The 11,964-nt window shown below is 37.1% G+C and overlaps 2 protein-coding genes across 2 annotated transcripts; one reads left to right on the top strand and one right to left on the bottom strand.

The window, feature by feature from the left end:
• Positions 1 to 2,340: 2,340 nt before the first annotated feature.
• LOC113281399 (pyruvate dehydrogenase E1 component subunit beta-1, mitochondrial-like) lies at positions 2,341 to 6,437 on the top strand. The gene is made up of 15 exons (XM_026530124.1): positions 2,341 to 2,470; positions 2,621 to 2,692; positions 2,780 to 2,854; positions 3,433 to 3,513; positions 3,598 to 3,624; positions 3,736 to 3,798; positions 3,980 to 4,066; positions 4,248 to 4,373; positions 4,836 to 4,969; positions 5,064 to 5,136; positions 5,257 to 5,322; positions 5,446 to 5,484; positions 5,568 to 5,692; positions 5,781 to 5,895; positions 5,991 to 6,437. The coding sequence occupies exons 2-15, from the start codon at positions 2,642 to 2,644 to the stop codon at positions 6,057 to 6,059; spliced, it is 1,131 nt and encodes a 376-aa protein (XP_026385909.1). The 5' UTR covers positions 2,341 to 2,470; positions 2,621 to 2,641; the 3' UTR covers positions 6,060 to 6,437.
• A 325-nt stretch (positions 6,438 to 6,762) lies between these two features.
• LOC113281398 (probable serine/threonine-protein kinase At1g54610) lies at positions 6,763 to 10,936 on the bottom strand. The gene is made up of 7 exons (XM_026530123.1): positions 10,401 to 10,936; positions 10,004 to 10,288; positions 8,800 to 9,117; positions 8,295 to 8,522; positions 7,895 to 7,995; positions 7,677 to 7,800; positions 6,763 to 7,427 (listed from the first exon to the last, which is right to left on the bottom strand). The coding sequence occupies exons 1-7, from the start codon at positions 10,773 to 10,775 to the stop codon at positions 7,059 to 7,061; spliced, it is 1,800 nt and encodes a 599-aa protein (XP_026385908.1). The 5' UTR covers positions 10,776 to 10,936; the 3' UTR covers positions 6,763 to 7,058.
• Between the last annotated feature and the right edge of the window lie 1,028 nt (positions 10,937 to 11,964).

Raw genomic sequence — 11,964 nt, 5'->3', positions numbered from 1 at the left:
CCTAGCAATCCACTTTGATGCTTCTGGCACAGCTACCGCCTTTGCTTCTTCAGAAAATGGAGCTCTCGTTTATTTTCAGCAAACAAACACCCCCACTACAAATTATCATTAAATTGTACTCCCTCCGTTCCTTTTTAATATGCTGGTTTTGTTTTTAGAGAAATTTAAGAAAATTAAGATAAGTAATCATTGAAAGTGGTCCTCATGACACTTGTCAATAAAAGAAGTGAAGTGAAATGGTCCCCATGACACTTGTCAGCAAAAGAAGTAAAGTGAAATGGTCCGCATGACACTTGTCATCAAAAGAAGTTAAGAGAAAAGTGGTCCCGGAAAATTAAAGTAACATTTGACTTTCCCAATTAGGAAACCAACCTATTTTTTTTGAAACATTTATTTATAGAAACCAGCCTATTAAAAAAGAACGGAGGGAGTAGCTCATTTTTGGATTTCAATTCCTTGGTTCAAATAAATATAAGCACCCATTAACACTGATACAGCAAACCTACCATTTTCCAGCTGAATGTGTATAATTTAGAATGATTTTTTAGGGACCATGGTTTTTTTGAGGGAACCATGATTTTATTAGGCCACCTTCCCTATAGTGATAAGGGGTGTCCTAAAACGTTGAAATGACTAACCTACCCTTAACCTAATTTAATTTAAAATCAACCTAATAACCACCTATATATATATAACCACCACCTCCTCCCACCACCACCGCCCACCACCGCCGATTACCACCACCACCACCACCGCCCACCACCGCCGATTACCATCACCACCACTTCCGATTATCACCACCACCAACCACCACCACCTCCTCCCACCACCACCACCACCGCCTATTTAAGAAATGTAACAACATCAATGCAATCACAATTAAGTTCTACATAATAATTTTATCGAGTATAAAAGACGCCAGCCGCAACCTGATTCTTCCATGGGACCACTCCGGAGGTATTTTCCAACAAACCCTTCGCTTTAATTTGATTTTGATTGCTTCAATCGAATAGAAATCATCAAAATAGGGTTTTAATAGGAGTTACAGAGTCATGTTCGGTTAGGTCGATTTTCCAAAAAACCCGAGCTTACTAACCGAACTTCTTGAAAATGAAGAACAAGAAGAACAGTTCCGTTCTATTGGATTTAAAACTAAGTCACCGAACTCTCTGTTTGTTTTTTTCGCAAAAAAATTTAAAATTACAATGTAACCGAACTCCACCCTTAGAACCGAAAAAAAAAAATCCAGTCTAACCGAACTGTGTTGTTGTGGCCACTATGTTGAGTTCCAAAATAACCGAACTTATCCAATAGAGTTCTGTTTGTTCGCAAAAAATTTTAAAACTACAAAGTAACCGAACTTAGCCAATAGACGCTGGAACTTCACATTTTTTTTTGTTTGTTAAGTTCGGTAACTTCACAATTTTATCGCAGAAACCGAACTCAGAGTTCGGTTGGTTAGCTGTTAGGTTCAAGTTTGCGAAAGAACCGAACTTTGTAAACTTATATACTCTTATATTACGTAAAGTTCGGTTAGATCAAAAGTGCATGCAGTTTGCGAACCAACCGAACATAACGCTGTAACTCCTAGAAATTATTAGAGAGTTCGGTAACCTGCGTGTTTGGAACAAGTAACCGAACTACACTTTCAGATGAGTTCGGTTACTTGTTCATCTCACGGGGCAACCGAACTACAGCTTCAGATGAGTTCGGTTACTTGTTCTTCATATAAAGTAACCGAAATACATCTTCAGATGAGTTCAGTTACTTGTTCTTCATATAAAGTAACCGAACTGTTCAAAATCCAGTTCAAATCCGGATCATTTTGAAGATTAACAAATATTCTAGGAGAGGATGGAGATGAAGAATCGAATGAGTTTTCATCATTTGAATACTCAAACTTAGTGAATTGGAAAAAAATTTATTTTCCATGTTTTTTTCCTTCATCTTCTCTAACTCTACTCTCTCAATAATTCTACTCAACTAATAATAAACCCATCTTTTAATTTAATCTCACTAATTATTTTTAACTAAATCATTCACTAATCATAACCTAAAAATAAATTAAGAGGGTAAATTAGGTATTAAATAAATAACTAAATATGAGGTGACCTAAAATTACTTCTAATGTCTTTATCCAAAATAAAACTATGGTCCCAAAAAAAAACCATGGTCCCCAAAAAATCGTTCATAATTTAGCTACCAAACCATTCTATGTGGTCAACTTTAAAGATTCCGGCGTTGTCGAGGGTCCAACAGGAATAAGTAAAGAGATAAAGGTCAAAAGGCCAAAATGGATCCCTTCAAAACATACGGCCTTATACATCCACCAAAGGTCCAAAAAGAAGTTGAATTTATATATATATATTTCTACCCCGCCACTATCTCTCTCTCTTTCTCTACCGTCTCTTCTTTTCCTCCTCCTCTGGATTCCAAAGCAAAACTTACCTAACTGCTGCTCTACGATCAGGTGAGGATCTCTCTTTTGTTCATTGCATGATATCGTTGTACACGATCTGAAAGTCTTACTCTCAGGATCATAATATTTTCTTGCTGACTTTCAAGTTTTTTTAGATTGTCTCAACTAATTTTTGCTTCCCGATCTCGTATTCGATTGAAGGAAAAGGAGGTCAGGAAAACAATGTTGGGTGCAATTAAACAAAAAGTTGGTTCTACATCCCTCAGTTCTTCGGTATGATAGCCTCTGACACTCAGTCTTTTTCTTATTTTTAATTTGATTTGATTTTTCTTGGACTTTTTCATGACATTTTGTGTTCAGATTATAGGACAATATTTGCAGAGGTTTCGACCTTCGGCTTCTTCAGCGAGGAGTTATGCTGCAGCTGCCAAACAGGTATTGATGTTTTTTTTCTCTTGTTTTCTCCCGTGTATAACTATAAACTTGTGATTCATTGATGGAATTCATTTGACCTTATTTTGATGTTTTGATGAACTGAATTGTATTCTTTTGTGATGTTTGGATTCATTAAACGTGGACTATATAATTGCGACTTAAAAATGTATAGGTTAAGTGATGATATATAGTAGGAAATGGATTGTTAAACGTTAGACACTTGATTGTAAATGTCCAGTTCAAGTTTCTAGGATGGTTTAGTGATTAGCTCGATGATAAAATGGGATAATTGGGGTCGGAATAGTATTGCAAGAGGCATCACTGGAGATCATAATTGTGTATGGATTTTGAGTCCGTTTATTTTCTTGTGGGGTCTGTAAGTGTGGTGAAGTCCCAACCGTTCAGCTTTCAAAAGTAGAACTTATGCTATTGTCTGAGTTCCTAATTTGTAAACCCTTCTCTTGTACGCTCAAGCTCTACACAAGATTTTGATTTGGGATATTAGAGTTTGGTAGTTTACTTATGCTCTTAACTAATCACTGCTCTATCTGATGCTTCTGTATTCTTGTGTTCCGCAGATGACAGTGAGAGATGCTCTGAATTCTGCTCTTGTTGAGGAAATGTCTGCTGATCCAAAAGTCTTTTTGATGGGTGAAGAGGTTTGTAAGCAGAAATAATAACATGTTAGCTGATTTGTCTCTTGTATTTTCTAACTTTTCTTATGTTTTCTCTACCTTTTGCAGGTTGGCGAATACCAGGGGGCGTATAAGGTTAGTTAAGCTTACTGTGGTGAAACTGTAATTGTGTATGGTGTTTAGTGTCTGAATATGTCTTTTATTTGCTCCACTAATTGCAATGCACCTGCTTTTTTTTTTAATTAGATTTCCAAAGGGCTTCTGGAGAAGTTTGGTCCTGACAGGGTTCTTGATACTCCAATTACGGAGGTTCGTTTCGATACTTATCACCATAAAAGTTGTTGTTCCTTCATTGGCTCGCCACTCTAGCTGGTCATTTCTCTGTCTATTAAATTTATACAGAGTGTATACTTGATCTTAAACTAAGGAGTTGCTTACACATTTAAATAATAATTTCCGTCTTGTTGAATTTTTATGGCATCTTTTGTAGGCTGGATTTGCTGGAATTGGAGTTGGTGCCGCTTATTATGGTCTAAAGCCTGTTGTCGAGTTTATGACATTTAACTTCTCGATGCAGGTCAGATATAAACAATTGTTGACATGATATTTTGACAAGCTAAGCTATGCATTGGTTATTTAGTTCCATATTGAAATTTCACTAGGATAATCTTGTAGTTCTTTAATGCTTTTTGTTCTATATAACATTCTTTATAATCAGTTGAAAACAAATTTAAAGCAGCTGGGTTTCCATTTCTTAGGCAATTGATCACATCATCAACTCTGCTGCAAAATCAAACTACATGTCTGCTGGTCAGATAAATGTGCCAATTGTTTTTAGAGGACCGAACGGTGCTGCTGCTGGGGTTGGTGCCCAACACTCACAGGTGAGTGTATATTGAATTGTTCTGGTACTCTGTGTATTGGCAAGGTTGGCTTGATTGTAAATCTTATATATCATATGTTAACCTGCCATCTTTGTCTCACAACTGAAGTCGTATTTTGAGGTCCTCGCAGTTATTAGTTAGTGTTGCCACATTGAGAAAGTAAAACAGTTGATCTGGATGTTTTTAATCTACTAGGAAGATAACTTCGTCAAATTTGTAGTTGCTCATACACTTAAATACATGCTTAAATGGTTAAAGAACAAACTTTTGATAAGTTTCTCATAATTGGTCATACTTGCATTGCCTAGTCTTTGAACCCATGGCGTTATCTTTGTACTACTTGTTCTGTGCCATCACTTCACATTTGGATTCTTACTGCAATTCAAAAAGATAATGATTTCAATTGAATGCCTCAGATTGAAAAGTAAATTTGAAATGACACCAACATGTATATATATGCAGTGCTATGCAGCATGGTTTGGTTCCTGCCCTGGTTTGAAAGTCTTGACCCCATACTCATCTGAAGATGCTCGTGGTCTTCTTAAAGCTGCTATCAGGGATCCTGATCCCGTTGTATTCCTCGAAAACGAAATGCTGTAAGTAGGTCTATGCAGTGTCATCTTTTCAATTGGAAACAACCAATTTGATGAACATTTATTAGTTGTTTTGACCATGGATGTCATGTTGTAGATATGGTGAATCTTTTCCTATTTCAGAAGAAGCGCTTGATTCCAATTTCACCCTTCCAATAGGAAAAGCCAAGGTATGGAGGATTGGTGAATACTTATTTGAATATCTAATAATCATCATCACCCATGTTTTCTTGTAATCGGATGCTTTCCTGTTAAACCTTTTTTTTTTCTGCTCATGCCTACTTTAACAGATTGAGCGAGAAGGAAAACATGTGACAATTACAGCTTTCTCAAAGATGGTTGGCTATGCTCTCCAGGTCAGTTTGCCCTTACCTAACTTTCATTCCAGACCCAATTTATCTGTGCTCATTTCAGCAACAAAGTGCTTTATGATATATACTTTTTATCTAGAAACTAACTCTATTTTGTTAACTATTCAGGCTGCAGAGATTCTTTCAAAGGAAGGAATAAGTGCTGAGGTAAATATTTGGCCTATACAAGACCATACTTCTCTTTTTCAAGTAATAACTGAACATCATGCGCAAAAATGTTCTAAATGTAGGTTATAAATCTGCGTTCAATTAGACCACTAGACAGAGCTACCATTAACGCTTCTGTTAGAAAAACTAACAGACTTGTGACAGTTGAAGAAGGCTTACCTCAGCATGGTGTTGGCGCAGAGATCTGGTATGCCTCCTGTGCCTTTATTTACCTACCTATTTTACTGGTGTATTATCACAAGAGTTATATTTTCGATTGTTGATTCTTCCAACAGTATGTCGGTCGTTGAGGAGAGCTTTGCATATCTTGATGCACCTGTAGAAAGGATTGCTGGAGCTGATGTTCCCATGCCTTATGCAGCTACACTTGAGAGAATTGCTGTTCCACAGGTCTTTTTTTCCTGCTCTATTGTGTCTTTTATAAACTAGTTGGCCCACACCCTTTAAGATATTGCGCTGAATTTGGGAGATAATTGTGTGTGCAGGTTGAAGATATTGTACGTGCAGCGAAGAGGGCATGTTACAGATCAGTCCCATTGGCAGCAGCAGCTTAAGCGTTGTGGGTGCTGGGATGATTTTTTTCATTTTGCTAATTGTGTTATAGTGATATGTCTATCTTTTTCAACCCTCAGCCTCCAACTGCTCATTTTGCAAGAAATAATAAATAAGAAAAAAAAAATAGAAAAAAGAGTTGGACAAATACCCATTAAAACTAAAAGCATGTTTAGGGGGAAATCTTGTCTCATTCTTTTGGACGGGTTGGGAGAACTACGTGATACATGAGAGAGCACTTAGTACAATGTGGTGAAGGAAGATTTTAAGGTCTGAAAGACTGAAACCCTTCTGCCTCACCTTTTAATGAAACCAACTTATTCTTTTTGTATAAAATGCTTTGAAATTGTTGATCATGGTATCCCTCATTGTTTTGTTTACTTCTTTAGTGTTTCCCTTCCAATAACCATGTATTTAGTGATTTCTGAACAACATTTTGGGCAGAGATCTTCAAAAGTCGGATGCATACTAGAAATTTCATGAAATGCATTTTATTTTTCAAGAAGTCGAGCACATGTCAAAAAAGAAAAAAAGAAAATACATGTCGGATTAAAGATTGTTGTATGGTATTTTCCGCTTCACTATTCCCATCGGAATGCAATTACATCCTTACTGTGGTGGTATGACACTTTAAAAACATACTAAAGGAGTAAATGAATTTTAAGATAATGCTGAAATAGCAAAAAGTAAAAGAAGAAAATGATCCTGAGATAGGCAAAAAAGACTTCCAAGTGGTTACCCATTGTAGTGTAGTAGTCAGAGCAGTAGCAGTAGCAATAATAAACTAGCACCTGGTCCTAAGGTCTGTACAGTTGAACAGATACTAGTTTTGGGGGTGAATTATACATCAATCGTTACATGGATCATATATAATCAATGATACAAGAAACACATTTGAATCCACAACTACGGCAAAATGAACTACACCTATTTCCCACCCACCTTCCTTCAAAAATATTAAATTATTATTGTGGAGTACTCTTTTGGATACTACACTATCTTCAGCCGCCAAAAACCTCAGAAACTGATTCTTTACCCTTTAGTTTAAGCTCCATAGAGCGCCCAATCGAGGATGGCCTGAATGCATGCATAAAGGATCTGGAAGGTGCCATTTGGGGATCTTCCTTTTTGACTTTCCTCCTAGTATGTCCTCCAACGGCTGAAGAATTTCTCAACGAGCCCGAGTGCGAGACCCTCGACGAGTTTGGTTCGAATATCGAAGAGGTAAATGAATTTTCAGGTGCAATGAACGTTACAGGGCCATTGCGCGATGAATCTAGTGGAAATACTCCTGAAGCATCATGATGAGGAGGTGGAAACTTCTCGCTCTTGCTCTTTGTGTTTGCTTCAGTCATTAATTTCCTCCGCCGCTGTAAATTATGAAGAAAAAAAAAGTTGGGGAAATGGAGGAAGTAGTATAAAGATTGGTACAAGAAAAGAAGCACACAAAGATGTCCATCATACAATTCAAGAAATTTCAAGTCTCAGCTATTCAATAACTTCACTCATTCAGGAAAAGTGAGCGCATTTGACATATGAGAAACTGTAAATTGAGGCGACAATTCTGAATCTAGACTAATACAATATGAAACAATAAAAGAGAAGCCAAACCAACTTACATCCAAATTTATTTGTAGTTCAGCATTTGCCTCAGGAGCCGGAACCGCACGGTCACCTCGATCACGGCCTCGGGCTTTCTTTGAAGCATCACCAGCATTTCCTTTACCACTCAAGGCTCGTTGTCTATGGAGAAAGAGAAAAACAATCAGATTGCTGTCAAACCGCAGACATGCAGAAAACTCAAGAAGCAAAAATACAGAGACAAAAACAAGCAAACCTTCTAGCTTCTTCGTCCCTCAGTTTCACATCCATTTCTTTGCATGGAGGATACTTAGGTAAGCTTGATGGCTCACAGGCAAAAGGTTTTGAGGCAAAGAACTGCAACAGAAAAGGCCAGATTAATAACTTTGCCAGTTTCTCCTAGGTAATCTACATAATTTCACTGTGCTTTACAATTACTTTCCCTGGCATTTTGATAATAATTAATATCAATACCATTGGTAACTACACCTCCTTCTGGATAAGTCGTAGTATATAGATTTTAATTAATATCAATACCATTGGTAACTACACCTCCTTCCGGATAAGTCGTAGTATATAGATTTTGGTAACAAAAAGCCAAAATGACAATAGGAAAGAATCTTGCAAGAAGCAAGCTTTATCAATGAGCCACTTACTTCACTTTTCAGAGCAGATGAGGAAGTGCCTCGTTCATCTGGGTCAATTGAAAGAAGAGTTTCTATCAAAGGTAAGGAAGAAGGTGGGAAATCTTTAAAAGTTTCTGGTATGCATCGCTTGTATGGTTGTTGTGGCTTGAAAATTGTTGCATGTGGCAACTTCGACTTCTTCCAGTATTCCTCTGACGGGGACCCACATAACTTAAAAATCTTGTGAAGCTGTTCTACCTGAAAGTGACAAGAATGTACCAAAAAGTCAATCAAAGAAAATCAGCAAAATTACAGATTCAAAAATGAACATTTAACAATCATAAGCCTATGATGGTTGACGCCAATCAACTTCAAGGTCTATCATGAAGAGCATATGCATCATTCATATAGAAAAGAACCGTATAAATCTTGCAGCATAGTTTGATGGGATAATAATTAAGGACGTGCCAACTCCGACGGGTGGACCTTCAGAAAGCTAAGAGCGTGAAGGTACAAAAGAAGAAACTACAAGCACCTCTGTCCTTCCTGGCATTATTGGTTTCCCGGCAAGCAACTCCCCTAAAATGCAGCCAGCACTCCAAAGATCAACACCAACATCATAATAGGTCGCTCCTAAAAGGAGCTCTGGTGGGCGGTACCAAAGGGTGACAACACGACTAGTCATAGGCTGCCTATAATCTGGATTATAAAAAGAAGCCAACCCAAAATCAGCTATTTTCAGAATTCCTTCATTGTCGATAAGCAGATTTGAACCCTTGATATCCCGATGTAGGACACCTCTATTGTGACAGTGTTCAAGTCCAGACAGCAATTGCTTCATGTAGCACTTAACCTGCACGCAAGAGAGTTTGAATGAAACAAGTCATATGCAGTAGAACTTCGGTATTACGCATTAGTCAATCCAAAAGTTCTATTAAGGAACACCAACTTGAAATTGTAAAATAGAAGAAGGTTAACTACTTCCAAAAAAAAAAAAAAAAATGCTAGATTGTTTCTTTGAGCAGTTGTCTTCGGTATTACGCATTAGTCAATCCATATACGTTACTTAGTCTTCGATGCCTAATTTCAAGCTGAAAATGGAAACTATGTTCCTGTGCTAATAATATTCTACTGGCACGATGGTTACCTACATAGAACTATAACTCAAAATACATCACTCTTGATGCTAGACTAACTAATCCACCAATGTGCAGAAACATAATATACCCTGCAGAAACATAATATACCCTATCAATGCACAAGTTCCTATGTGCAGCAACTGACCAGTAAAAACTCTTCAGGTATTGGCCGCCAAATATAATCCGTCAGATACATACTATCACTGTATTATTTGCACATTACATACACTAAACTTGGAGTTAACAGAGGTTGGACCCTGACTAACTCAACAAGAATGGGTCTTTTAAGGTTCTAGTTGCACGTCCAAAACAAGTATACTAACCTTATGAACACAACAATCTAAAACAGTTGATATAATTATCAATTAAAATAATCTACGGTAATGTCCAAGCTCAACAACTACCATATATCTGCTTTAGGTGAAACAATTGCATCATCCAACATGAGTATACCATATTTATCTAAAAAATCCCAGCATAAATGTTTCAAATCCCACCTTTTAAGCTTTATCACTACAAAACAAGAACACTTACCAAAAAAAGATGCATCATATTTATTACAAGCAAAAGTTAAATTCACAACAACATATCAAAAATTACCTGTGGTTCAGTAAATTTGACCCCAGAACAAGCAGCAAGACCAGCAAGATCATGTTCCATGTATTCAAAAACCAAATACAAACTGGAAGACATCCTCGACGTAACTAATCCTTCTAATTTAATCACATTTGGGTGATCAAGTCTTCTTAAAACAAGTATTTCTCTAGCCATAAATTTCACACTCTCCGGTTCTAAATTATCGAATCGAACTTTCTTTAATGCAACAATCTTTCCAGTTATTAGATCTCTAGCTTTATACACATTACTATATGTCCCTTGCCCAATCTAAAAACATCACCCAAAAAAACAACTGATCAAAATCATGAAAAGCACATTCAATATCAAAAATTAGGGTTTCATTTCATTTTATTCATTCAAATTTCAAATAGAATTATACCTTATCGAGCTTTTCAAAAGTATCGGCTCTACGAGGAATCCATCCTTGAATAGCATCACCTGCAACAGCTGATAACCAAGAAGGCCAACCATGTTGCACTTTCAATGAATTAGAATGATGATTTATTTTTGGTTGTTTTAATCTTTCGATGACGACCGTTTGATTATCTCCGATCTTTTTTCTTTCTGATCTATTTATACTATTATTACTGTTCTCTTTATTAACCCTAATCACATTACCACCACCATTAACAACTACATCTGAACTAGCAGTAGTGTTCCTTCCTTCTTCTTCTACTACTAATACCACTTCATTAGGCTTCTTACTACTGCCATTGTTGCTTTCTGATGATCCTTTACAAAGAACACAACCCATTTCCGAAAAGAGTACTACTTCATTCTACGACATTCCGGAGAAATCAACCTGGAAATGAGAAAAACCAGCTTTTTTCTCCCTTCCGAAAAGTGGTTTGCCGGAATTTGTTCGTAAAACCAGATTGTTGAGAAAGGCTGTGGAGTAGTGACAGAGAGAGTGAAGAGAATACTGATTTTTCTTCTTTTTCCCTTTTCGATCTATAATTAGAGTTAGAAGAATAACGAGAATGCCACTGGTGTAGAGTTGTTATTACTCCTGGAGTTGGGTTTGTAATTTATTAATTTTAGGTGTATTAAGTTTTGTGGGTCCGGTAATCCTGACCCATAAGTTACTGTACTCGATCTTTGGTCGGTATTGACCACAAGATACATAAAAAGTATGTATAGTTTGGATTTTGGGTACAACGGTATTCAACCACACTTAGGCTAACCCCTATGGGCTAGATTGGAGGGTTAGATTGGTCAAAAAGTGTTGCAAATCAAAAAATAAGTGTTGGAAAAGAGTTAACAGTGATAGTTGATAGTTCTCTCTCCTACCAGGTGCTCGCAGTCCAATTATCAGCGAGATTGAAACGTTGAACCGTTCGGCGCTCAAAAAGTGGTCTAAACGCTGAACCGTTCGGCGCTGGGAGAAAATTTTCCGATCTAACGGCTGAGATTTAAAGCGTCGAACCGTTCGGCGTTATATGGTGGTCCCGCTGCTAATCTAGCTGCTAGATTAGCCATCCCATATGACTTAGGAGGTTGTCCATGCTGACGTGGATGGCCAATCTAGCAGCTAGATATCTAGTCCATAGAACTAAGCCTTAGAGACGTAAAACGGGCCAGCATAACACGAACAAACGTGTTTCCCGTATGCTTTCTGATTTGATAAAAATAAGAGAGTTTGCTCGTGAGCCATACATATTACATTTCTAGCGTCAATCACTCGCGGCTTCTGGTGGGATGGTGTGAGTGTGAGACAACAGCTACATTCTCTGAGGATCGGGCGATTTACCGAGTCAACTCAATTATAAATTTTTGATTCATATCCTTTGGTTTTTACTGTTCTTTCTTATGATTTTTAACTTAATTCCTTGCTTCTGATTATCTCCTTGCTACATGTTTCAAATTTGATCGATACTGTTTAAGTTTTGTTGTTTATTTATAACTCATGAATATGTTTTGCTAAAGAGTCTTCCTTTCTCTAT

Source organism: Papaver somniferum, chromosome 5, assembly GCF_003573695.1.
Source record: "Papaver somniferum cultivar HN1 chromosome 5, ASM357369v1, whole genome shotgun sequence".
In the NCBI taxonomy this organism is placed as follows: Eukaryota; Viridiplantae; Streptophyta; class Magnoliopsida; order Ranunculales; family Papaveraceae; genus Papaver; species Papaver somniferum.
The sequence above is the reverse complement of the archived record's forward strand: the minus strand, read 5'-3'. Positions and strand labels throughout refer to the sequence as shown.